Raw genomic sequence first — 26,054 nt, 5'->3', positions numbered from 1 at the left:
AATGAAACACTGCTCAGTCCTACGCCATCCTTGTAACCTGTGCCATGCTTGAGCCCACGTTGTAGTCACTGTGCCAGTTCTTACACTGGAGGTCTCCCTCTTCCTCTCTCTCTGACTTTACAAGCACGATTTCCTTCTTCAGTATGTGAGAGAAATCTCATCATCTCTGCTTCCAAGGACCATTCTGAACTGTGCTGCTCCCAGTTCAATTAAATATTCTACTCAATGCCATCGAGTCAGAACTGACCATACATAGCTGACTCTCGAGTGGGTTCTTCAGAGGCTATAAACTGTAGAAGAGGAGATTGCTCAACTTAGTTCTGTGGCAGATTTGAACCACCTGAGTCTGGGTTAACAGAGCAACCCCTTACCTACTAAGCCACCAGAGCTCCCTGTTAAAACAAAGAGAAGATGCCATATATGATGATTAAATGGAAACACCAATAATAGCAAAAAACAGGCTGTGTTCTACAGTCACCATTTTCTCCTGGTCAATACAGCAATGATTCATAACAAAACTTTAGTATCCAGACAGTGAAACTCACAGTTCCATCCTTGTACTATCCGATGTGGTTTCTAGATAAATTTTGACTACTTTAAAAAAAAACCCAACAAAGACCCAAAACAACAACTAACAAGACAAGACAGGTTTAAATGACTTAACTGTTATTCAATGCTCCCCACCATCCGGCTAGCCTCAAGAAAGATCGGAAGTGCAATAGAATACCAATCTGGTATATTCTATCTCCTTAGCAAAATGATATGTCCATTGAGACAGATAAAAATGTCCCAGATGTAGGTCAGACAAAGATTTCAGAGGATCATCTTCAGAGAATTCTAATTGTAACTACAACAGGCTTGAGCAGGGCAGAGACCAGGAGGATGGCACGGGGTGGGGATCTGTTGTTTACAGGATTGATGGCACCTAATCACAATAACGAGATACAATAAAGTTCCTTTATGTGGAAAATCAAGTATTTTTAAACCTCTAATCTTTGGGTCAGCTTTGACAGAAGAATTTCCTGATGCATTAAAGTTTTAGTTTTCCTGGCAAAGTGAAATAAAAAAAAAATAGTTCATCATCTAGACAATTCATTTTAAAATGTCACTTATACAGATAGCAGTTCATTTTTATTTAATGTCACCTGCCTGAACTCATGTGCAACCTCAGAAAGCACCTTGAATCCCAGAGAAGAACTTAGTTGACCCTAGAAACAGAGAAATGAAGCTGAATCATACTTGTAAATGTAGCCATAGGCCAGAATTGTCTGACAATTCCCAGTGTCATCTTCCCCTGACCTATGCCTCTGGTTACCTCTTCAATTGGGCCTTCTGTATTCTGACCAAACTGACGAGCCCTTTTCTGAACATCTATGCACTAAGATTTCTCTGAAATCAAGAGTAAAACTCATATCATAAAATATTTGTGACTAGTGTTAATAGCAATTTATGAAAAATCAACATTTGTAAATGAAGAGAAGGTACCTAAAGCTGACTGTATCGTACCTAATTAATATTAGGTTTCCTGTACTCTAGCAAATTGAAGGTATTAAATATTTATCCTGAACATATTAAAGTACATATACTTTACCCATGTGAAACTTTCTAAACTTTGTTCCTTGGATATTACAAAGTCAAAGGAAGTTAAAGCATATCTATGACACAGATATTACGTAGGAGAGCTATCACATCAGATTTAAATATCTATATCTATCCATATCTCTGATATGATAGCTTACTCACTCGTTGTTGCTGAGTTGGAACCAGCTTATAGCTGACCCTCCAGCAGGTTTTCAGAGGCTGCAAATCTCATAGGAGGAGATTATCCATCATTCTCCCTTGGAGCAGCTGGTGGATTTGAGCCTTCGAGTTGGCAGGGCAACTCCTGACTCACCTGTTTTGTTTGTTGTTGTGTGCTGTAGAGTTGGAACCAATTGATAGCTGACCCTCTAGCAGGTTTTCAGAGGCATTAACCACACAGGAGGAGACTGCTGATCCTTCTTCAGTGGAGCAGATGGTGGATTTGAACCACGTGGCTTTGGGATTACAGCGCAGCTTCTTACCTCTAGGCCACCAGAGCTCCCTACCTTACCTACTAGACCTGGTTATATCTTTCAACCTGGGAGAGTGAATGTTTCTCTTAAGGGCAATGAGAAATACCTTGAATTTGACTTGTGTCTTTGAACACTGGAGAATTAGTGACAACTCTTCCATTATTGTCTCATGATTAAAAAGCAACAACGAAGTCCCTAAGCTAAACATAAAGGAGATTCTATCTTTCTTCTTTCTAAACAAAGGAAATGTGAAAATACAAAGTATTTCCATCTAGTATAAGCAAAAGAAAACAAACCAAAATGGAAATGGAAAGAATCAGTAACAGATATATTTCCAGCTAAAACAAAAAATCCTAATAAAAAGGTAAAGAAGCACATACATACACATATATTGTTTATTTAAAAAAAACCAATTTGTGATGTTTTTTTCTTTTACTAAGGTAATGATCTGCAAGTACAAAGTCTGCATACTCAAGCTTAGAAAGTTCTTGAGAATAATTAGGAGAATTGCCACAGATCTGTCAGCTATGAGAATGTATTTTTAATGGAATACAATTGGATTAAAGAATAATTGTCTTCTCTTTTTGAAAAATCTCAAATATAACAAACAGCATTTTTATTAACTTATCAGTCTGATATGTAACACAACTCTATTAAATGTGGCCTGAAATTAAAAGGCTTGCTAATTGGGTAGCCGTCCAGTGGGTCTTGACACTCCACACGCACTGTCAAGTTTCACATTGCTAATTTTCTAGCCAGCAGTTTTGTTTTCAAAAGCCCCAAGGCCAGTTACTAAGTCCAAACACAAACTTTGCATGTGAAAAACTCCAAGCAGGAAGACATTTTAAACACATCATTAGGATCCTAGTATACATCCTATGTCCTACAAGTTTAGAGTTTCTTTTCTCTTATACTTACCAGGTTTGATAATGTATTTTCATTACAGTGAGACTCAGTTTGCTGGAGGATATCCAACTGATTAATCATAAGAATCTTCTCATATTTACTGTGGTCAATCTGGCAGAGTTTATTAATCTGACATAATATGAACTAAGTAACTTTTTCCAAAAATGGTTGCATTTTAAGATCTTAAAAAAATATGTGTTTTGTTAGAATGTAAATCTATGCCTGGTAAACAAATACATGTCTGACAAATACTAATCTGAGAATTAAAATATTTTACGTTTACACATGACATAAACAATCAGTATCATTATTTCACAAAGTTCTACAAATGAAGAGTAATTTATAAAATTGAAGGAAACTAACAGCTGCATTATGGATTTATCAACAATGGATTTAGCCTCTTTTACTTTAAGGTGACCACATACAACAGAATTGTATGACATAATTATAAAATTAAAGGATTCGAAGGACAGTGATACCCTTTCAGAAAACAAAACAAAACAAAAAACCCAACCAAAAAAACTACCACTGTTCTGGAAATTGTAATGAAGTATACCGACACCTGAACCATTTGCAGAGCAATGAGAAGCATAAGTAGGTTATTGGGCCTGTCAATAAAGTAGCTAAGAACAAGCCAAATTTTCCTTGGTAGTAACAGTTTTGTGCTTTAGGTGGTGAATTATGTACACAGGTGCCGGATTTTCTTTTTGTCTGTAAAAGTTTCATTAGTAAGTTGTACACTTCTTCAAAATAAGGTGATATGATTTCCTGTTTTTAATACTCATTGAAAGTATAGCCAATGAAATATGTAAAAGAATCTGGTTTCTATTTTTAGAATAAGTTTTTCAATAATTTATTTATGATGAGATATAACAATGCCTCCTGGAAGTCTTGATAATGATACTTTTTTCCCCAAAGCAATTACATGTAAACTTAAATGTCTGTTAGCTACTTACCAAGGCATCTCATGAGAGATAAATTTAGCTGGGTAAGTTCTACATTTATATATTTTAGAAAACACCCCAGGTTAAAATGTAAGAAATAGTGTTGTTAGGTGCCATCAAGTTGACTTCAACTCCTAACAATCTTATGGACAACAAATAGGAACTTTGCCTTTTCCTGTCTTATTATGTTCCTAGCATTTGTATATGAAGAATGCCAAATTATATATGGCCACTTTAAAATGACAAGATAACCTAGAAGTACTTTAAAATTTTATTGACTAAATATGATTCACAATAAATGTACACTCATTAAGAATAAGTTAAATTTAAATAATACTGTCCTTGAACTATGTTCAAACTGTGAAAATAAAACAGACAAGCACTCATCTGTTTATCCTCTAAATAACTTTTATCTGTCCTAGTTGCTATGGCAATTCATAACACAGAAAAAAACTACACAGAAGATGAGCAGTGCCTACAGCCCCATGGAAAACCTTACAAAATACTAATTCCAGGAGGTTCAGGATACAGTCTTCTTTAATGAATATTATACATACTGTACTAAAAAAATATTTTTAAGTTACCTCTAATTATTAAACCTTTGTTTTCAACTAGCATATAGTCTCTATATATAATGTAGAAGTTTTGATTCCTGACTTATTTGTAGAGCTAAAAAAATTACTAATTTTTATAATGACCTTTAGTTGTCAAGATATGCATTTGCTTTAACATATTTTCTCCTTGGCTAGTGCAAATAAAACTAATAGAAAGTTATTTTAAGCTGCAACGTAAACGTTATTAAGACAAACACTGAAGTTACACCTGACTGAGTTCTATCCTGCCCAAGAATATACACTAAATAAGCCAAATACTTGTCAAAAACTTCATGTCCAATTTAAAGTATTTATAATTTTTAGGAGATCATCAAATATTCTACTGCAGGTTTATTATTTAAAAAATTGATGGTTTTAACATCATATTTAAAGTAGTATAATTCATGGAAAACTTTTTTCCAGGATTCCATAATTGGGTTTATTTCTAATTACCATCTATTTTGCAAAGCACTTAACTATAAGGGAGACTATTTTGCAGTGTTCGTGGAAATAAACACAAAGTAAATTAATCTTATTTTTCAGAGGAAATTGCAAAAACTTCACCACCAGGCAATCTTTCCTTTTTTTTATTCCTTTTTAACTATTTCACAGTTAGTATAAATCATGTGCTGTTCTCTACCTCTTCTTTCACCTTTATCCAATGTAAGTTTCATATTATTTGGTGATGGTTTGTTTGTGTAAAAAACATCACTCAGTATTTTCATAGGCTTTTTTGGCCAAGCATTTACTTAGGAAACAGGTAATTCCATCTAACTAAAGTAGTTAATGAGTCTTGGGTTCAGAAGTAAGTGCAAATCCTCAGGTGTGGATCTGGAACAGGGGAATTAAACGGAGGATCCTGGGGTGGTTGATAACACTAGGGAAGCATGACTTTAAAAGCCTCACCTTTTGAGCTGCTTTAGAGGGACTCTTGTTTTTGCTGCCTTTGGGTCTTCCCCTGGGTCTCTTAGGAGAGGGCTCACCGGTTGGCTCCTAATTGTAGGGAAAAGAAAAAAAAGAAAAGACTGTTGTGGAAAATAACTGAAATAAATTGACCCCAATTCTCCAGCTCTATTTTCTGCATGTGCTTCTGAGTAGAGCTGCTGGAGCACAATGAGACACTTTAAAGAAGAGGGAAACAACTATACTGTTAATAGTTCAAAGAGGAAATTCAGTTTTGCAGAAGAAAACCAAATTTCACTTCAACTTAAAAAGACACCAAAGGTCTTTAGGTTGCTGGCTCTAAGGACAAATCCAAGTATTTTAAGGTGTAAACTTTTGCAGGACTGTGCATTCCAAGCATTTTACACAAATACTATTATTCAGCTAACATTTGAAACAACAGAAATATGAAGCTAACAGCATAAACATTTCAACAATCTTCCATATTGAAAACCTGATTTTTAAATACCTCTCCATACCCACATTCTGGGTTAATTACAACTCAATTGACAGATTCAGAGTGAAGTATTGGAGCAATTATCCAAGTTCTCCAGCTCAAAAGAACTCTATCCTACCTAAAAACCTCTAAATAATTATGGTAAATCTGTGGTGGGAGGTTTTGCTTGAATTATCTAGATAATTGCTTCAATTCTCCACTTCCTTCTGGAGATTCAGGCACGGCCCAGCCTAAATTTACATATCTTTTGATAAGAAGAAGTGCATATTTTTTCCAAAATTTTCTTTTGAAAATGCTTTATGGGGGTGAACTGGGGGAAAGAGGGAGGAGAAATGGAAATGTCTGGGAAGGAGAAGCAAAATCAATAGGTTTAGCAAACCTATAAATGGCTCCCATGTCAGGCAGTAAATGCTCAAATGGTTAAGAAAATGTGATGATTAATATTGCAGGTTCTAAATGTTTACCCAGTGAATTGCCAATTCACATTTCATTCATAGTCGGTGATTAAATGAAACTCTCTCACGTGAAAAGTATGAAAGCTTCAATGAAAATTCACATCCCTTGTAAAGATTCTGGGAAAGTTTGACAGAGAGCGTCTGTAGGATCACTAGCGCCAGTGGGCATATCCGGAGCAAACACATCGGAGACACATTTTTCTTTCTTTGTGAACTCTGCCTTAACTCAGAGGTAAAACCTTCAATCACCTCCAGACCCCACCGCGTTTTCTTTTAGATTTTTTGGGGAACTCGGGGAGTGGAGTGGGGAAAGAGGAGGTAATTAACAGAGTTAGGGAAAGCTGGGTGGCGGTGGGAAACCAGAGGGGGAGGGCAGAGACTTCCTGGGAGGTGTAAAACAGGATCCTAAGCGGTATTAAGTGTCGCTTGGCAGAGCGGGAAAACTATGGGGCCTCTAGATTGGCTTGTTCCCTTTGATGATTTCGAAAAGGTACAACCCTCTTAGATTTTCTAAAAGGGCACTGGCAAGCAAACACTTCAATTTCCCCACTTGGCTCTTGGGCAGCTTTGGAACCGAGTTTTCGAACTGGCCTATTTGCCATGAAGGAAGCGATAAAAGGGAGAAGGAGCCAAGGAGTTTTAAAGCCCGCGGAAGCTGAGTTTAAATTATCTCAAAAGACAGCTCCAGCCCTGCCCGCAGATGCTTGGAAATTGTTGCGAACAAACACCCCTCCCGTCCTGGGCGCTGCCCGCAACTCTGCGAGCAGCCCACTGCACGCTTAATTGGTTGCATCCGCAGACAAAACCTTCCTCCCGAAGGGGTCCCGGACGCCCCTAGAACGTCCCTTCCTAAACTCCAGCAAATCGCACTGGGGCAGCACATTTAAAATTCCTAAGTTCTGAAGTACGGAATTCATGGGGAAATGGAGGACAGGGTTCCTAGCGAGGACATGACCTTAGCTACTGTACACCCTTTCGGACACCCCTTCCAACGCGCGCCCTTGGTCGAGTGAATTAACCTCCTCGCTTGGGGACCTGGTCTCTTGCAGCCCTTTCTCTGGGCCACCTTGGCAGCGGCTGCTGTGTTAACTAACGGCCGCGCCACATTTAAAGAGCCCTCAGAGGATCCAGTGGCCCGGTCCCCACACGCTCTTTGTCAGAAGGGCGCAAGCCTCGGGCCACCCGGGAGCTTGGAGGGGCCCCTAAGGGGGCAGCTGTTGCGCGCCAGACCCTGGCCTCCCAACAGTACAGAGGGGCTGCAAAAGGAAGCCTTGGGCCCCAGGACTCAGGCCCCTTCAGCCTAGATCAGCTTGCGAGTTTGCGCTCCCCGTTTCTCCGCTACTCCCTTGCCCCCTTGCAATTTTAAAAAGCAGCTCCAAAGGCGCGGGCGAGCCCTGGCTCGTCGGATTCTGGCCGCGTCCAGTCCTCTAGAGATTCCGCGCCACTCAGGATCCTGCACAATAGCGAAATTCTGAGGATGCACCCCGCTCCACCCCACCTTCCCCTGCTGCAGCCCGCGGCGACCCCCACCTCCTGGGCCGGGGCAGCGCGGGCGTCCGCCGCCCGCCGCGCGCGGTCTCCAGGACGCGGGCGTCCCCTCCCCCAAGCCCGGCTGGCGGGCTGCGAGTGGCGGCGGCGCGGCGCCTGTGCTCCCAGAGCCGCGCGTCTCTCGGCCCCGCGGAGTGGAACGAGGCGCGCAGGTGCCCCCACCCGGCCCGCGTACTGACTTGTATTTGTTTCCTGGGTCGTCCGCGTCCTCGCTTCGGAGGCGCGGGGGCGGCAGGTTGTCCCTGGGCTGAAGTGGACGGCTGCCCGGTGCCTTCACCTCGTGCGCTCATCCTGCCCCCCGCCGCCGCCGCCGCTACCGCCGCTGCAACCGCTTTGCCTCAGGCGCCTCAAATCTGCCCAGCACCTTTAGGGAGATAGAGTGCTAGGGGCTGGAGGATGACACAGGGTGAGGCAAGAGCTGGCGTGAGGCGAGGGCTGCTGCTGCTTAGGCTGCCGATGCTGCCACCATCAACACCAGACGTCCAGCGGCTGCCAAAAAGAGATGAGGGGAGGAGGAGGAGAAAAGAAGGCGCGCTGCTGGTGGCGGTGGCGGCGGCAGCGGTGGGTGGGTGCCGGAGGTGGAGGTGGTGGCAGAGTTGGAGGTTTCGTATGAAGAGGAAGGAAAGGAAAATGAAAATGGGGTTTAGAGTTGGAGAGACTCCTCTCTGCTTTGGGGCTCAGAAGTCCCGGGCACCAGGAGCACTTGGGAAGGGGATTGGAAAGGGAAGAGAGTTGGAGTGAATTGTGTCCCTAGAAACGTTAGGCTGGGAAAGAATACCTCCTCCTCTTCCCCCCTCACCCCCTCCACGCTCCCCAAGCAAGAAAGAGAAAGGGGGGGGGCGAATAGCGCCGTGGGCAGTCGGGAGATGGAGAGGGATGGGGAGATTCCGCCCGGATCGGGTCAGGGGCTGAGCGCAGACAGGGGAAGGAGCAGTGGGTGGCACTGCGCCTCCTCGGGTGGCGGGAGCAGGCGGCGGCGGCGCTGGAGAGACAGAGGGGCTCGGCTGCTAGCTCCTGCGTCCTGCACTAAGCGCGCGCTGCCTGATCTGGAAGTTTTCTGAGTTCCTGCTCTAGAATTCAAGCGGGGTGTGTGTATGTATGTATGTGTGTGTGTGTGTGTGTGTGTGTGTATGAGTGTGTTTGGGGAGGGGGCGAGGAGGAGTGCCCAACTCTAATCGTAGGCGGATAAAGGGGAGGGGGCTACGCTGGAGGGAAAATATGAGGAGGAGGCCGGCCCGGCGAACCGCCGAGCTAAGGCGCCTGGCCGCGGGCCAGAGACAGTGTTCGAAATACAACTGCTTCAGCGGCGGCGCCCCTGTGCCACCCGTAGCCCCACTCACGTGCTCCCGCCCAGCGGCGGGGTTAAAGGGATAGGGCAGGGATCCCGGACCTCGCTCACCACAGGTCTCGCTGGGCCTGCCGCCCGAGGTCGCTCCTGGGCGGTTGCTCTGGGAAGATGAGGGACTGTGACTGCTGATGAGCGACGTTTCGGAAATCAGCCTATACCTGCGCCTCCATGATGCGTAGCCAATCTTTACAGGAAGCGGCAGCGTTGTAGTTCCCCAGTGAGTGGGAAGCGAATGCTGCGGAATGGAAGAGGGACCCTAGTAGTTGTCCCGCGTCTCGGGATGCCCTTATCACTGAATGCGCCCGCTCACACACCCACACACATTCACAAAGATACACACGTGCAGATACATGCACCTTTAGATGCACACAGATACATGGATATTCGTGCCCAAAGATACATGCTTGCATACATACGTGCAAACAAACTCAACTGCATACACACGTGCACATGCAAGCAGAGGGCACATAAGCACTCGGAACGCACCGGCTTCTTAAGGGTTTTTTCCTTCAGAAAGGAAGGTAGGGAAATTTATCCAGAACTGACTCAAAGTACCCAGGTTCAGACGCTCCCAGGGCCAAAGTTCTAATACCACAATTGTGCAAACTGCCCAATTCTCCTCTCCTTTTGCCTCTGTTTAACCTTTTTCCTAAGAACTCCCTTTCTGCCAACTCCTAGTTTTATAAGTTGGGCTGCTATATGAACACCATAATGGTCACAGACCGTTTTCAAAAGGTGGAGTACATTTAAAAATGTACCTCTTTGCATCCTTGAATAACACAAAAACCCTGAAAAATTGGGTTCAAATTTTCACACATCACACCCAAAATTATTTTGGACTAATTCTAAAATGAAAATTTTCACTCGAGGAAGATTTTTCCCCCACCCCCGGAAGTTACAGACCACCATGGAATAAAAATGCCAATTTGGCAACCCTAAACCGGGGGCTAACGCCAGGTTCCGCTGTGCATGTGAAGGAGGCGCGTATAAATGCCGGCTTCTGCGCGGCGGCGCTGATTGGCCCGCGTTACCATTTTAAATCCATTTCCAGCTGCCCTTTTCAGGGCTGGGATACTACCCTGCACTGCATGTTGAGTACCTCCAGCAACTGGAGATTTCTCCTGGGTCTGGGAACGCTTAGCTGTGATGGAGAAAAAGCTCCCGTCTCTCTGAACTCGGCCCAGCAACTGACTGATTTTTAAGGAGGGGGCTTTTAACACGAACCTAAAAATGTTTCTGCTGAGGCTTGGCTGAAAGGTGGTGTCTTCAGCAAAAAAAACCCTAGAAGTTCATGTGTTGACCATTGCACTGGCATCCTTTGCCAAAGTAACACACATTTCTTATGCACATTTTACATAAACATACAGAATAAGTTCCTGGGTTTGTTTTTATTTGTTTGCTCCCCCCGCCCCCAAGGAATAGAGATTAAGTTACAAAAATGAGTGTGGGCAGAAGTTACCTGAGATTGCAACCAGTTGGGCTTGCATTTGGTACTTAATTATATCCTTTTATAAAAAAAAAAAGAAAAAGATTATACACATGAGATGAGGAAGCAAGTGAGTCCAAAATTATTTTTTTATTAAATCCTTGGGTCTAAGAGAAGCTTGAAAAAATTGGGGACAGAGCACATCTAACAATTTTCTTCCAGACCACAGTCACTTCGTTTTCAGAAATCTTCATTTATAACCAAAAAAGTATTAAATAATTGCATCAAGTTACATCTATATTAATTTTACGTTGTTGTATTTTCCTAATTTGGAAGCTATAGCTGTTTTGTTTTCTTTTTCCTTTTTTCAAGATTCTGTATATTTTCAATAAGTGAAATATTAAAAATTATTTTCATCTTTAAAATTACATAACACTTTTTATATTTTAAAATGGTGCCCTTAGACATTATCTTTAAAGAATAGATATATTTCATTTTTAAAGAAATGCATTTGCCCTCTTTCATTTGAGAGTATTCCCCACCTCCGGCCAATTTAAGTTCTTTGACTTCACCTTCTTTAATTCATGCTATTTTACACAGCCTTTCCAGGCTAAATTAATTTCTAATAGGAAAAATTTCCAATTACTTTCAGGCTACATGAAACTTCTTTCTTCTGCTCCTATTATCAAATTGAACAATTAGCACCTTAGTTGTATGTTAATGGGATTTCTAATTACCTGTGACACATGATTTAGGTTACTATTTAAAGCAAGTCAGGTTATTAGTAGGTGGTAAAATTAATTTAGTCGGTCCAGAACATAATTTTTTAAAGGCAAAACAAACTAGAGAATGTCACATGTAAAAGTTTTATTTTCATTATAGAATATATGAGTGTGAAGATTAAATTGACATGCATTCTTTTCACCTTTAAACATCTTGGAAATCTGGATATGTCTTACAGTCTGCTTTAAAATGTGTCTTAGCATTATGTATGACATACCAGGCAATATCATTTCTATGTGAATGTACACAAAATAATGATTCTGTTATTGTTGTGTGCTCTTGAATCAGAACTGGCTGAAAGCTGACCATCTCTCGGGATTTCAGAGGTCGTAAGTCACAAGGGAGGAGATTGTCCATTCTTCACCTGCTGAGTAGTTGGTGAACTCGAACCATATGCCTTTGAGATTGCAACACAGCTTCTTAACACTAGGCTGCCAGAGCTCCCTATACACCTTATAATTAATATATCCCTTGTATTTGAAAGTCAGTTGAGCCCAAAGGTCTAGTGAATGATGAGTGAAAGGTAATATAAATGTAGATTTCTTACTGTAGGTTACATATTTCATTCAATGCTTCTGATTTAGACAGGTTAACCTAAGTTTCTTTGCATTCCACTAAATCAGCTCTGTGACCTTCGGTAAGCCATTGTCCTCTTCTGTATCTTCATTTCCTTGTGTCTAAAATAAAACAACAAATGATGAAGCTTCATCTCTATCATAGCATATCTTTATTGCTGTTATAGAAATACTTTTTATAAAATGATTCTTTTTAAATGTACCACATAGAATGAGAAAAGGATTACATATGGAAGTATCTTTAAAAGTTCTTCTAAGGGAAAATGTATCTGTAATGAAAAGATTGAATGTCTCATAATCTACTACTTTAGCTATTATATTTACACCTCTGGGCCACTTGGCAGCATCATGATAGATGGTGAGGAGATTGAGATTGTCAGCAGCTTCAATTTTCTTGGCTTCACAAACAACACTCTTGATACCAGCAGCCCAGGAAATCAAAAGACGAATTGCATTGGGAAAGTCTACTATCAGGGACCTCTCTAGAGTACTGCAGAGCAACAATGTCAGTCTGGAGACTAAGGAGCACCTGGTCCAGACCTTGGATTTTGCAATCACTTGCTATGCATCAGAACACTGGACAATTACTAGGGATGATAAAAAGAAAATTGATGTCTTTAAGCTGTGGTGCTGTAGAAGAGTACTGAATATACCATGGACTGCTAAGAGAATAAACAGGTTCATCTTGGAAAGGGTGAAACTAGGCTGCTCCTTGGAGGCAAGGATTCTGAAGCTTCATCTGAAATATTTTGGGCATGTGGCAAGGAGAGACTAGTCTTTGGAGAGGGGCATCATGCTTGGGAGGGTGGAGGGGCAGCACAAGAGAGGAACACACTCGATGAGATGGATTGACTCAGTGACTGGGGTAGTGGGGGTAGGTGTGTCAGAGTTAATAAGGTTGGCTCAGGATAGAGTAGGGTTCAGAGCTGTAGTAAAGGGTTGTTATGAGTCTCAAGTGACCTGATGGCACATAACGACACATTTTACACTTTAATACATTATAAATTAAAAATAAATTTAAGATTTTCATATATTGAATTAATTATTAATTAATTTAATATGCAGTTATCAGAGATTGATTATAACTAGATATTTTAAAAGAAACAATCTCAAAAACTATAATATTTATTGCTCACTTCTATCCATTATTTTTGTTATGTATCACTGAGTCGCATATGAATCATAGTGATCTTGTGAACAACAGATCTGAGCCCTGTCCTATCTTATGCCATCTACATCATCTCCAACACACTTAAGCCCATTTCTGCAATCACTGTATCAATCTATCTTGTTGAGGGTCTTCCTCTCTTTCACTGATCCTCTTCTTTTATAAGCATAATATCCTTTTCCAAGGAATAGCATGTGAAACAAAGTTTCACCATCCTTGCCTCCAGGAAGCACTCTGGCTGCACTTTTTCTGAGACATATCTTTGGTGTTTTTTGACAGTCCATAGGGGATTCAGTGCTCTTCTCCAACAATACAAGTGCAGCAAGTCTTTTGTCCTATTTATGATCTATTTTACAGATTCATAGCAAGTGATGGAAAACATCATGGCCTAAACCACATGCACTTTGCACTTCAGTCTTCAGCTAACATTGAAGAGGTCCCTTATAGAGATTTGCCCAACTCATATGTATCCTGATGTCCGGACTGCTGCTACCAAGGGTGTTTATTAGTAAACTAAATAAAATTAAACCACTTACAATTTCAACTTTTTCTCCATCTATCATAATGTCTGTCAGTCCAGGGGTGAAGATTTTTGTCTTCTTGATGTTGAGATACAATCCATAGTCTTTGATCCTCTGCAGTAAGTCAAGTCCTCTTCACTTTCAGCAAGCATGCCTGTGTTATCTGCATTGTGATGTGATCTAGGTATAAGTTTCACATGAACACAATTAAGAGTTCTGGGATTACTTCCTAAACAGAATGCAGCCATGCCATAATGTCGTCTGACAAACCTGTGGTTTAATAAATGGGTGCTATTTTTAGCCATTAACTTTGTAGTGATTTATTACATCAACAACAAATCAACTCCCTGCCAGTCATTTCTAACTTATAGTGATTCCCCTCTGGGTTTCCAAGGTTGTAAATTACAATGCGAGGAGATTGCTCATCTTTTTTCCTACGGGGATGCTAATGGAGTCAAGCCTCCAGAGAATTGTGACCTTCAGGTCATCAGTGAAAGTCCTTATGGCCTACACAACCAGAGCAGTAAAATACAAGCACAAAAGAGATCTAGTCAAATAAGCGTCCTCTCCTTTATCTATCCTATGGGTTGCTTCAAAGTAGCACAGTTTTCTCTAGACAACTGTGGGTCTGAAGATGTTCCATGGTGTTACACAATGGATCCTGCCAAGCAATCTGTCCCTTGTCTCCTTGGGCTTGGTGTAAAACATTAGTCACCATGGAAATGCATCATTTTCTACTACTACTCACCCTTCTTTGTCTTACTTCTATTTTTCCTTAGGCTTTCTGCCCTGGCTTTGTATCTTTCAAAGAAAGCAAGGGTACTAATGCTTTCTTCAGACTTTGTTTTATAGGAATCTAGGCCTCAGGACTGGTGGAAGATCTATTAACAATCTTCGTTATGCGGATGACACAACCCTGCATGCCAAAACTGAGGAGGACCTCATGCACTTGCTGCAGAGGGTCAAGGACTGCAGCCTTCAGTATGGACTGAGGCTCAATGTCAAGAAGACAAAGATTCTCACCACTGGACCAATTGGTAGCATCAGGATGGATGGCAAAGAGATTGAGATTGTTCACAGCTTCAGTTTGCTCAACACTCTTGGCATCAGCAGCCAGGAAATAAAAAAAAAACGTATTGCGATGGGAAAGTCTGCTGTTAGGGACCTCTCTATACTCAAGAGCAATGGTGTCTCTCTGGAGACTAAGGTGCGTTTGATACAGGCCATGGTCTTTGCAATCACTTCTTATGCATCAGAGAGTTGGACAATGACCAAGGAGGATAGAAGGAGAATTGATGCCTTTGAGCTGTGGTGCTGGAGAAGAGTATTGAATGTACCCTGGACTGCCAAGAAAACAAGCAGATTGGTCCTGGAGAGGGTTAAACCAGGCTGCTCCTTGAAGGCAAGGATTCTGGGGCTTTGTCTGACATATTTTGGACATGTTGTAAGGAGAGACAGGTCCTTGGAGAGGGACATCATGCTTGGTAGGGTGGAGGGACAGTGCAGGAGGGCTATGAGGTGGTGGATTGATTCAGTGACTGGGTTAATCGGGATGGGTGTGTCAGAGGCAGTGCGATTGGCATAGGATAGAGCAGGGTTTAGGGCTGTTATACAAATGGTCGCTATGAGTCGTAAGCGACTCAACGGCACATAACAACAACAACCACAGGCCTAAGCAGTTCAAAACATAAACTCCACTTATCTAAAACGAAACTTGTCATCTGTGGTAGTTTAAAATGTTCATAAATTCTTTAAAAAAGTCCCCTTGCTTCACACACACACACACACACACACACACACACACAAAATGGACTCTAATTCCCCTTCCGTGAATTTATGTCAACCTTAGGGATGTGTTTCTAATAAATAATATGCAGTGGTCATGACACAGCCCAGTAAATAGGAAAGTGTGGCACAATTGCTGCCTTGTTCTCATTGCCTCTCCGCACCTTGGACTCTGTGAGCAAAGAGACAGTAAAAGCTATGAAGCAGGAATTTTTTTAATTTGTATTATATTTTGTGTGTGTACCATCAAACTGGATCTGACTGGTACAGGAGGAGATTGCCTCTCTTTCTCCAGCAAAGCATCTGGTGGATCCAAACCACATAACTCTGGGATTGCAGTGCAGCTTCTTGCCACTAGGCCACCAAAGCTCCCAAACCAGGAATTGCTTTAATGGGAGCAGTTCTAGGTCATGAAAATAGCCTGGTTTTGACTGGGTATAGTCTTACCACTTTTCTTTTGTTCATGTCAGTGCCTAAAAAATTTGAATTTTCCTTCTCTCAGAATCAACCTGTTGGCCTATGGTATATTGTTTTGGTCTCCTCTGACAGAAGTTCAACTGTAAAAGAAGTTTAGCTACCTGAAAAACCACCATGTTGGAGCAACTGTGCAGAGAGGCCACACATAAGAAATAGGACATGTCAAGGAGCCTGTATTCATTTCCAAGAGCATAGTCAGTAAGGAGTTGTGGTACCAACCCAAAGTCAGCACCTCCAATGGTTCCAATCCACCAGCAGCTCAGCAGGACAAAGCTGAGTAGTCTACTTCCATGCTATTTATAGTCTATGAAAACAAGAAGGTCAGTTCTGAGTTGGTTCCAACTTAACAGCAATGTTGTTAGTTATTCTGTGCCATTGAGTCGCCTGCGACTCATAGTGACCCTATGTACAACAGCCCTAAACCCTGCTCTATCCTGTGCCAATCTCACTGCCTCTGACACATCTACCCCCATCACCCCAGTCACTGAATCGATCCATCTCATTGAGGGAAAGATATATAACAAACAACCTAAACATTTCTTTATCAGAGTAGAAACTATTGTTGCACATGCTAGACAATGGTTTGATTCCTTCTGAGGATTCAAGTGAGAACTAGTTATGCTTCTCTTCTTGCCCTAGTGACAGCTGTCAATCCTTGTTGTTCCTTGGCTGGTACTTCAAGCCCTGTCCTCATTTTTGCACAGCCGTCTTCTTTCCTCCTTTTTTTCTATGAGCACAGCCCATACTGAATTAAGACACACCCTATGCCAGGAGCTCTGGCGACCTAGTGGGTAAAGGATTGTACTGCCACAATCCACAAACAGCAGGCAGTTTGGATCCATTAGTTCCTCCTTGTTAAAAAGATGGACAGTCATCCCTCGTGCAATTTACAGCCTCTAATAATCTGTGAGAGGGTCAGCTATGAATTAGTTCAAACTTGAGGGCACATGACAACAACGTGCCATAATGACCACATGTCAATTTAACTGATCACATCTCTAGGGATCCTATTTCTAAACATGTTTGTAGAAACAGGAGTTAATATTTTAACATATTTTTATAAGAAAATCTTTGCTGTGTCAACCAGATATTTAAGTTAGCCCATCAACAACCAGATATAGAAGCATATGAATATTCAGAAAATCTCAGTCTCATGCTGTTATGCTCCTGGTCTTTTAGTCAACAACAAACAATCTGTCAAGTATAGCCTCTATTATAGATCCAAGAGTGAAATGGGGGGGGGGGTTCTTTTTAGCCACTAAGTCCTGGAGTAGCCTGTTACATTGCCATAGATACTGGTCTATCACGTCCCTTCAATTTGCTTAGCTAGAAACCTAGGAATTTCTCAGAATATTCCCATTGCCTCAACATCAAATGATCACCAGCTCTTGCTAGTTGTGCTTTTTAAATATTTTTGGTCTGTTTTCCACCTCTACTGACAGTGCTTTAGTTAACGTTCTCTCCATGTCTCATTTGGATGACTACAACACCTTCCTCCTTGATTTCCTAGTTTTCAATTTTACATTTTTTTAAAATGTATTTTATTTCATTATTTTTTGTGTGTGCTGTCAAATCAGATCTGACTGGTACAGGAGGAGATTGTTCCTTCTTCTCCAACAGAGCACCCGGTGGATTTGAACCGTGCACCTCTGAGACTGTAGTTGCAGCTTCTTGCCACTAGGCCACCAGAGCTCGCCTCAGTTTTACATTTTAAAAATTCATCCTCCACACTATTCCTTTGGAAGCAGGAGTGGCATCCGCTTTCTAAACAGCATGCCTCTAGAAACTCTATGAACTTTGAGAAATGACGATAATTATAGGGTTGTTCATAGGGTTGCTATGAGTCATGTTGGACTTGACAGCAATTAACAACAACAACAACAAAACACTATATATAACAAGAGGAATCTCTTCTTTATGCTCTGTCCTCTCCCCTGTTCCACTTTCTCTTCCTTTTCTTCCGTCTCTTCTTCTGACTGTTCCTATTGTCCTTTTTTTTTTCTTTTTCTACAGTGTAATGTATTGTGGAAATGCAGGTGATAGAACAATAAAGCAAAAATAAATTCCCTGGTATTAGTCTATCTCCCAGAAATATCCGTAGGCCGTTTTAATCCTTTTAGACTCTTGTAAATATAGGTTCAATCTGCAATCCTTTTTAATAACCTACTTTTTCCAAAGAATTCATTCTGAACTGTTCCTGTACATGATACTCTTCTAAAGCCTTCATCTTATTTTACAGCACGCACAGGCACACACCAGCACGTACACCTGGAATTAAGTAAGAATTTGATAGAAATTTTTATGACATCCTTGTGAAAGATGAAGAAATACGATTTAGATGTTATGCATTCCTTTGCCCTGATGTCAACTTCAAAGGTGGTCTCTAATATCAGTATCCTGACATAATTTTCAAATTTTCATTTATACCAAAGGTAGTAGGAATAAGTAATTCTCTTGATGCCTGAATCAATAACTTTAAAAATCCTCAATGAACATAACAATTTAGAAAGACTAATATAAAGTAGTAATTAATTTCTAAGGTAAAAGTCAGCTCTATAATATTTTGTTGTTATATGCCATCAAGGAAGAACTGCTTTATGACTAACCCTCCATTATGTTTTCAGAGGCTGTAAATCACACAGGAGATTGTCCTCTTTCCTCTTGGAGCAGCTGCCTGATTTGAACTGCCTGCCTTTGAGTTGGCAGCACAGCTTCTTACCCAGTAGGTCACCAGAGCTCCCTTAAACCAACATGGAGTGAAAGGAATGAGTTGAAAACAATATGGTTGCATATGTAATTTAAGGAGCAGTTACTCCTAGGTCTCTACCAAATACTAACTTTATCTTTTAATCTTATTTTTTTTTTTTAAAGCCAGGGAGCTCTGATGGCCTACAGGCAAGAAACTGAACTGCAATCCCAAAGGCATGCAGTTCGAGGCCACAAGCTGCTCCTCAGGAGAAAGATGGGCGGCCAATCTCCTCCCGTGTGGTTAACTACTTCTGAAAATCCACTGGAGGGTCACCATTGGTTGGTTGAGACTTGACGGTACACAACAACAACAATAAAATATATGACAAAAGTACATTTTTGCAGCTTTCCTTATAATGTAAGATTGTTATCTGTTACTGAATCCATACTTTCTAACTACTAACTCTTCTTCATTGTTTCTGACTTTTGCATTCTAGTCATTAATTATCTTTACCAAATCTTGATTGCATCCATGATCAATTTTGGACTGCAAAGCTTGGTGAAAATCTTCCAATTTCCTCCCCCTTGGCCTTTAGCTGTTAGTGGGCATATTTGATTAATAATAATATTAACAAGTCTTCCATCTATGCGTATGGATAGTATCCTGCCACTCACAGTACTTCAGGATAGAACTTGAAGTGGTCTTTTTTACTATAAATGCAACACCATTCTTCTTCTATTCTTGATTTATAGTATACCTTGTGATTTTCTGATTTAAAGTGGCCAAAACCAGTCCATCTCATTTCATTAATGCTTAGAGTGCCAATATTCATGTGTTTCATTTCATTTTTCATAACTTCTAGTTTTCTAGGATTCATACTTTGTACAGTCTGTGTTCCATCTATTAAAGGATGTTTTCAGCAGTTTCTCCTCATTTTGATTGACTTACAATATGGTCTCTACCTCTAATAATTTAACTAACCATGTCCCTCTTTTATTGTTCATAAGATTTTCAGAAGTCTACTATTTAAGAAGTTGATGGCCAATCCTGATTACTAATCTATTTTAATCTGGGAGTTCTACTAAAATTAATGTGCCCACCACTGGTGACTTTTCTGGCAGTTAACACACTGCTGGCATAGCTTTCAGCATTTTACCAGTTACTTCAGTACAGCAAACTGACACAAGTGCTGCACTAATAAGAACAATGATGAACCTATAAGGATATAGATAGAATTTTAGAGCAGCATTGGCCTGGAAATCAGCCTTTTCTGTAACACTGCCCTTGCTTGCTGGTCCTCCTATTTTAGGGTAATGCTGACCAACAATTAGGCCTTGTATAGAACACTAGCATTGAAAATCCAACTGAGACATCGCTGTGACCTTAATATCCTCATCTGGGATGTTATATCACCATGCCAGTTGTGAGTTTTAGTGAGAATGCTTCAACATCCACCTAGGTTCCAATCCTGCCACACCGCCACAGGCTTCAACTGGACCCAGAAACATAATGTTCGAATGCCTGATTTGCTATTAGAGGTACAACACTTATTGGAGGAATGAATGATTTGAATATTGCTAATTAGTTTCTAGATTAAGTATCTGTATTCTTGCTTATTTGTAAAGTAAGGTTGTTGTTGTTGTTGGGTGCCTTCAAGTTGGAAGCAACTCATAGTTGACTCTCCAGTGGGTTTTCAGAGGCAGTAAATCACATGGTAGAAGATTGCCCAGCCTTCTCCCATGGAGCAACTAGTGGGCAATAAAATAAAAGTAGAAGTCTTTCAGAAGCACTTCTAGGAACTTCCTTTAAAGAGAACTAACTCAGCTGGGAGATATCTCCTTTTATCCTAACTCCTTTCTTCTCTTTCTGTTCTTCCACAAGCATAGACATGACAACTGAAGCTGCAACAGACATCTTTTATAATGAAGTAACCTTGAAAATGAAGTCTACACCCTAAGGTTGGTAGAGCTAAAAGACTGAAGGAGAACAGGTCTCTGGGCTACATTGCCTGCTTTGACATGCCCACCTTTATTGCTGTTGTAGCATACAATTGAGTCAGAACGGATTCATAGCTGACTCTCCACAAGCCTTCAGAGACAGTTCATCTCATGGGAGTAGATCGCCCATTTTTCTTCGTTGGAGCACCTGATGGATTTGAACTGTATGTCTTTGGGATGCTTAGTGGGACTTCTTACCTCTTGGCCATTAGAGTTCCATAAACTCAATTGTTCCATCTCTAAACTTTCATTTACAAGAAAGAAATCCAGTATTCATTTTGTTAAATTATCTCTGACTTACTGAAGAATTTAGACTTTATGTGCTGCAATTCCAAAGGCACATGGTTTGAATCCACCAGTTGCTACAGAGGAGAAAGATAAAGAATTTCCTCCTGTGTGATTTACTTCCTCTGGAGAGCCTACTGGAGAGTCAGCTATGGGTCAGTTCCGACTCAATTTTACTTAATAACAAACACAAACAACCAAAAGGAATAATCATTAAGAAGTGATTGAATCATTGATATTTGACTTAAATTTTAATGTGACAGAAAATGGCAACACTGTAATTCTCCCTGGTATGTTATAAAACTTATTTTCAGTTTAGTTATAGGCATTATAGTTTAAGAGGGATGCAATTAGAATGGAATTTCCAACAAATCATGTAAAGAACATATAAAAGAAACCAGGATGCTTAGCTTGAAGGAGGAATACCTAAGTTTTACCAAATGTTAACCTGTTAGGGTTCAATATTTAAACTCACCCAAGGTTTTCTTACTTACCTTTGCAAAATCAGTAATTGAAACCCCTACAGAGCAGTTTTACTCTCACACATGGGGATGGAATAAATCAGATTAAAATTCATAATGGTGTACAGTTATCAATGGCAGATGGATATTTACTCTTGTGTTGTTTTTTCACTGATACCTAGAAAAATATTAGACAAGACCAGATTTGTGGTGATTTTGACACAAAATGTGACCATTGTGAGAGAAAGGCAGTCACAATCTCAAGTGAGAATCACAGAAGACAACTTCACAGAATTCCTCGCAGGACACAGATTAATTGTATAGATATACTCAGAACAAAATAAAGTCCTAATTTCTGGCTGCAGTCATAGGAAAAACCCATCTGGTAACCAAAGAAGTATGCACTCTTTCCCCTTACCTTTCTGGTGATGAGCCACACAAATCCACCCCTCTCATCTCTGTGGCCGTGACTGTATGAGACAGGATGTGAGTGTCCCCTCTCCAGCCCCATTTGCAACCCTTCTACCCCTATCTGCCATACTGGCACAGCACCAGCTGCTCAATGAGCCTTTCTTGCCTGTCAGCCCAGCAAATCTCTCTTCCTCATTCTCTTATCCAGTAAGAGGCAGCAGTAGTATCTTGAACACAACCACTTTTTGCATTCTTTACTCATCTTCCCCTGGCAACCCTCCCTGCCTCTTCATCCTACCCTAGAAAGAGGAGGTAAGCAAATGACACAAGTATACCACCCACTTCCCTCCATCAACTATGAGAAGCAACTCAAACTCAACCACCTGTCCACTCTTTGCCCTTCCTCGTCTGGTGAGACTCTTTACAATGCCCCTCCTAGCCAACAACACTTACCACACCTACCATCTCCTACTCTTAAGAAGTGTCAGTGCCTGCCCTGCTGGACCAATGACAGATATCAGTCAATACCTGTCCATCTCACCCTCATCTGATCTGTGAGACCAGCAGAGACGTATGCTCACACACTCAACCACTACCCTATCCACCCAAAAACCTTTAGTTTAGCCAAATTAGTACAAGAGTAGCACCCACCCAGATGCATAAAAGCAAAATATACAAAAAATCAAAATGCAGCAAGCATTCAATTTATTAATTAGTGTATTAATGTTTCAGAAATGACAGATAATATAAAATCACCAGAGAAGTAGGGCAAGATGATTGAGTTAGAGAACCAGGAGATATACCAGAAGAAGAAAAGTAATAAAACTGTCTGTTAGGGAATTTAAAAACTTCTATGTAAGGCACTCTAAGAAATCAATAAAAACACTATTAAACTAAAAACCAAGGAAAACACAGTCAAAATTCTAGAAGATGTTAGGAAACAATGCAAGAAGATTATTGCAAAAATGAATAGAACACAAAACCTCACAAAAAAACAGCAACTAGAAATTTGAAAGATTAACTCTAGAATTTCAGAGATAAATAACACACTGGAAAGAGAAGGGAGCAGAATGCAATCAGTTGAATCCAGAATCGGTGAAATAGAGGACAAAGCCTATTATAGATCTTTTTGGGGTACAATTAGTAAAAAAGAATAAGGGAAAACTTGAGTTATGTGGAATGCCATCAAGAAGGAAGGATCTTTAGTGAAAAACAGTGTATTCAAACTTTGTACATAAAAAGAGGAATCATTTCTTTGTAATTGGAATTCCAGAACATGAAGAAAACAAACAAATACAGAAAATATTTCTGGCAGAAAACTTCCACACAACATGAAAGACAAAATTATATTTATCCAAGAAATTCAATAAACCTCAAATGGGTTAGACCACAAAAGAAAATAATGTAGATATATCATAATAAAACTTTTCAAAAGAAAATAAGAACAGAATCCTGAAAGCAACTTGGGAAAAATGAAATGTTAACTATGAAGAGGAACCAATAAAACTAAGCTTTGATTTCTTGACAGAAACTATGCAGGCAAGAAAATAGTAGGAATACATATACATTCATATATAATAAATAATACATAACAGTATGTATTTCTTTACACACACACACACACATACAATAATCACAGTTGTGCCCCATCAAGTTGGAATTGACCCATAACTGACCCTCTAGCAGGTTTATAGAGGCAGTAAATTGCACAGGAGGAGACTGCCTATCTTTTTTCCCGTGGAGTGCCTAGTGAATTCAAATAGCAGTTCCATGTGCTGATAGTGCAATTCCTTACTACTAAGTCATGGAATATAATAAAAATACATATTATATAAAAATGTTATCATTATAGTTATGTATTTTATATATTAGCAGCCAGGAAATTAAAAGACAAATTGCACTGGGAAAGTCTGCTGTCAGGCCTCTTGAAAGTAATGAAGAGCAACAATTTCAGTCTGGAGACTAAAGTGTGCTGATACAGGCCACAGTCTTTGCAATTACTTGTTATGCATCAGGAAGCTGTACAATGACTAGGGATGACAGAAGGAGAATTGATGCCTTTGAACTGTGGTTCTGGAGAAGAGTATGGACTGCTAGGAGAACTAACAAGTTTGACCTGGAGCGGGTGAAACCAGGCTGCTCCTGGGAGGCAAGGATTCTGAAGCTTCGTCTGACATACTTTAGACATGTTGCAAGGCGGGATCAGTCCTTGGAGATGGACGTCATGGTTGGGAGGGTGGAGAGGCAGCTCAGGAGAGGAAGACCCTCAATGAGATGGAGCGATTCAGTGACTGGGGTTATGGTGTAGGTGTGTCAGAGACAATAAGATTGGCACAAGATAAAGCGGGGGTTAGGGCTGTTGTACATAGGGTCACTATGAGTTGCAGGAGACTTGATGACACATAAAAACAACATACAAAATTAAAGGATTAAAGTATCACTTCAGCATAATAAATATCTATGCACCCAATAAAAAAGCTCCAGAATACATAAAAATGGAAAAGACAAAAAGATAGCTCAATAATAATTTTAGGGAATCACTAAAGGAAAGCCACAATATCTAGAAAGAAATTCAACAAAGATGTGGAAAATTTAAACAACACATAAACCAACTTGATCTTACAGACATTCAGAAAACTCACCAAGTAATAATAGCACAGTATTCTTCTTTTCCAGTATACATAGATCATTCTCCAAAACAGACCATATGTTAGAAACAAACAATAAGTGCTTCAAGTCCTCCTCACTTTCAGCAATCAAGGTTGTGTTATTTACGTAACACAGCTATTGATGAGTCTTCCTCCAATCTTAATGCTACATTCTTCTTCATAGATTTTAGCTTCTGGTATAATTTGCTCAGCATACATGGTACCAGGAATACCATTCCTGATGTGAGATGGATCCTGCCTGAAAGAAAAGAATATCAGAAGAGTGTCTGTTTGTGCTTTACTGACTATACAAAAGGCATTTGACTTTGTGGATCATAACAAATCATGGCTAACGCTGAGAAAAATTAGAATCCCAGAACACTTAATTATTTAATAAAAACTTAATTGTGCTTATGGGAAACATGATACCTAGACCAAAAGGCTGTTGCTCTGTTGTGAACAGAGTAAGGGAATGCTACGTGGGTTAAAATGAAGAAATGTGTGCATCAGTGTGGTATCCTTTATCCATACCTGTTGTTGTTATGTGCTGTCGTCAGTCTCACTGACTCTGACAAAACTACCCCCATAACTATGTCTCCATAACTATTTGATCTATATGCTGAGCAAATTATTTTAGAAGCTGGTCTCTATGAAGAAGAATATAGCCAAAGAGTCAGAGGAAGACTCATCAATAACCTACTTATGCAGATGATAAAACTTTATTTGCTGAAAGTGAAGAGGACTTATGGTATAGCACACAGACTAATGGAATCGCTAATTGGTAGGACATTGATTCTGGAAGGATATTTTTGGCTTGTGTCAATTTCTGGGCTCTACTTCATAGAGGTTCTAATTCAGTTAGACTAGTAGAGGAGCTCTAGTGTACCTGATTAACACCATGGTCTTTTCAGTCACTTGCCTTGCATCTGAGAGCTGACAATGAGTAAGAATGATGGAAGAAGAAGTGACGTCTTTGAACTGTGGTGTTGGAGAACAGTAGTGAATATCTCATTGCCAAAAGGGCATCCTTTCTTTGAAAGGGTATGGCCTTTGAAAGTATGGCATAGCTCAACTATTCCACATTATAAAACAAATCTGTTGTTAAGTGTGGTCAAGTTGACTATGACACATAGTGACTTTATAAACAACAGATCTGAACTTTGCACTATCCTACAACGTTCTTGTGATCTCTGTCATGCTCAAGCCCATTGTGGTAGTGACTGGTCAATCCATCTCACTGAGGGTCTTCTTCTCTAGGAAGATTGTAATACACATCTTAATTTTTATTTAATCACTGGCCAAAGTTCCAACAACTAAATATTTCACCCTTTTTTAAATATCTCAGAAAAATCTTTTCAAAAAAGATTTATGTGGTGTAAATAACTTTCGATATGTTTAAATGAGCAATCTGCTAATATGTGCCAAAAATCATACTGTGATGTTTGAATGACTTGTTGTTGTTGTTGTTGTTGTTATGTGCCGTCAAGTCGCCTGCGACTCATAGCGACCCTATGTACAGCAGCCCTAAACTCCTCTCTGTCCTGTGCCAATCGCACTGTCTCTGACACTCCCATCCCAATT

General features: G+C 40.4%; 1 protein-coding gene across 1 annotated transcript in view; it reads right to left on the bottom strand.

Annotated features, from left to right (window-relative positions):
* Nucleotides 1–8,189, bottom strand: part of HMGA2 (high mobility group AT-hook 2) — a 177,588-nt gene extending 169,399 nt beyond the window's left edge. Inside the window, exons 1-2 of the mRNA XM_006886063.1 lie at nt 8,079–8,189; nt 5,404–5,490 (exon numbers count right to left, since the gene is read on the bottom strand). Coding sequence (XP_006886125.1) covers nt 5,404–5,490; nt 8,079–8,189 — 198 coding nt within the window. The remainder of the gene's footprint in view (nt 1–5,403; nt 5,491–8,078) is intronic.
* Nucleotides 8,190–26,054: the final 17,865 nt, after the last annotated feature.

Source organism: Elephantulus edwardii, unplaced genomic scaffold (assembly GCF_000299155.1).
Source record: "Elephantulus edwardii isolate Elephantulus edwardi_28Jun2011 unplaced genomic scaffold, EleEdw1.0 scaffold00047, whole genome shotgun sequence".
Taxonomy (NCBI): Eukaryota; Metazoa; Chordata; class Mammalia; order Macroscelidea; family Macroscelididae; genus Elephantulus; species Elephantulus edwardii.
This window is presented reverse-complemented; position numbering and strand designations above follow the sequence as displayed.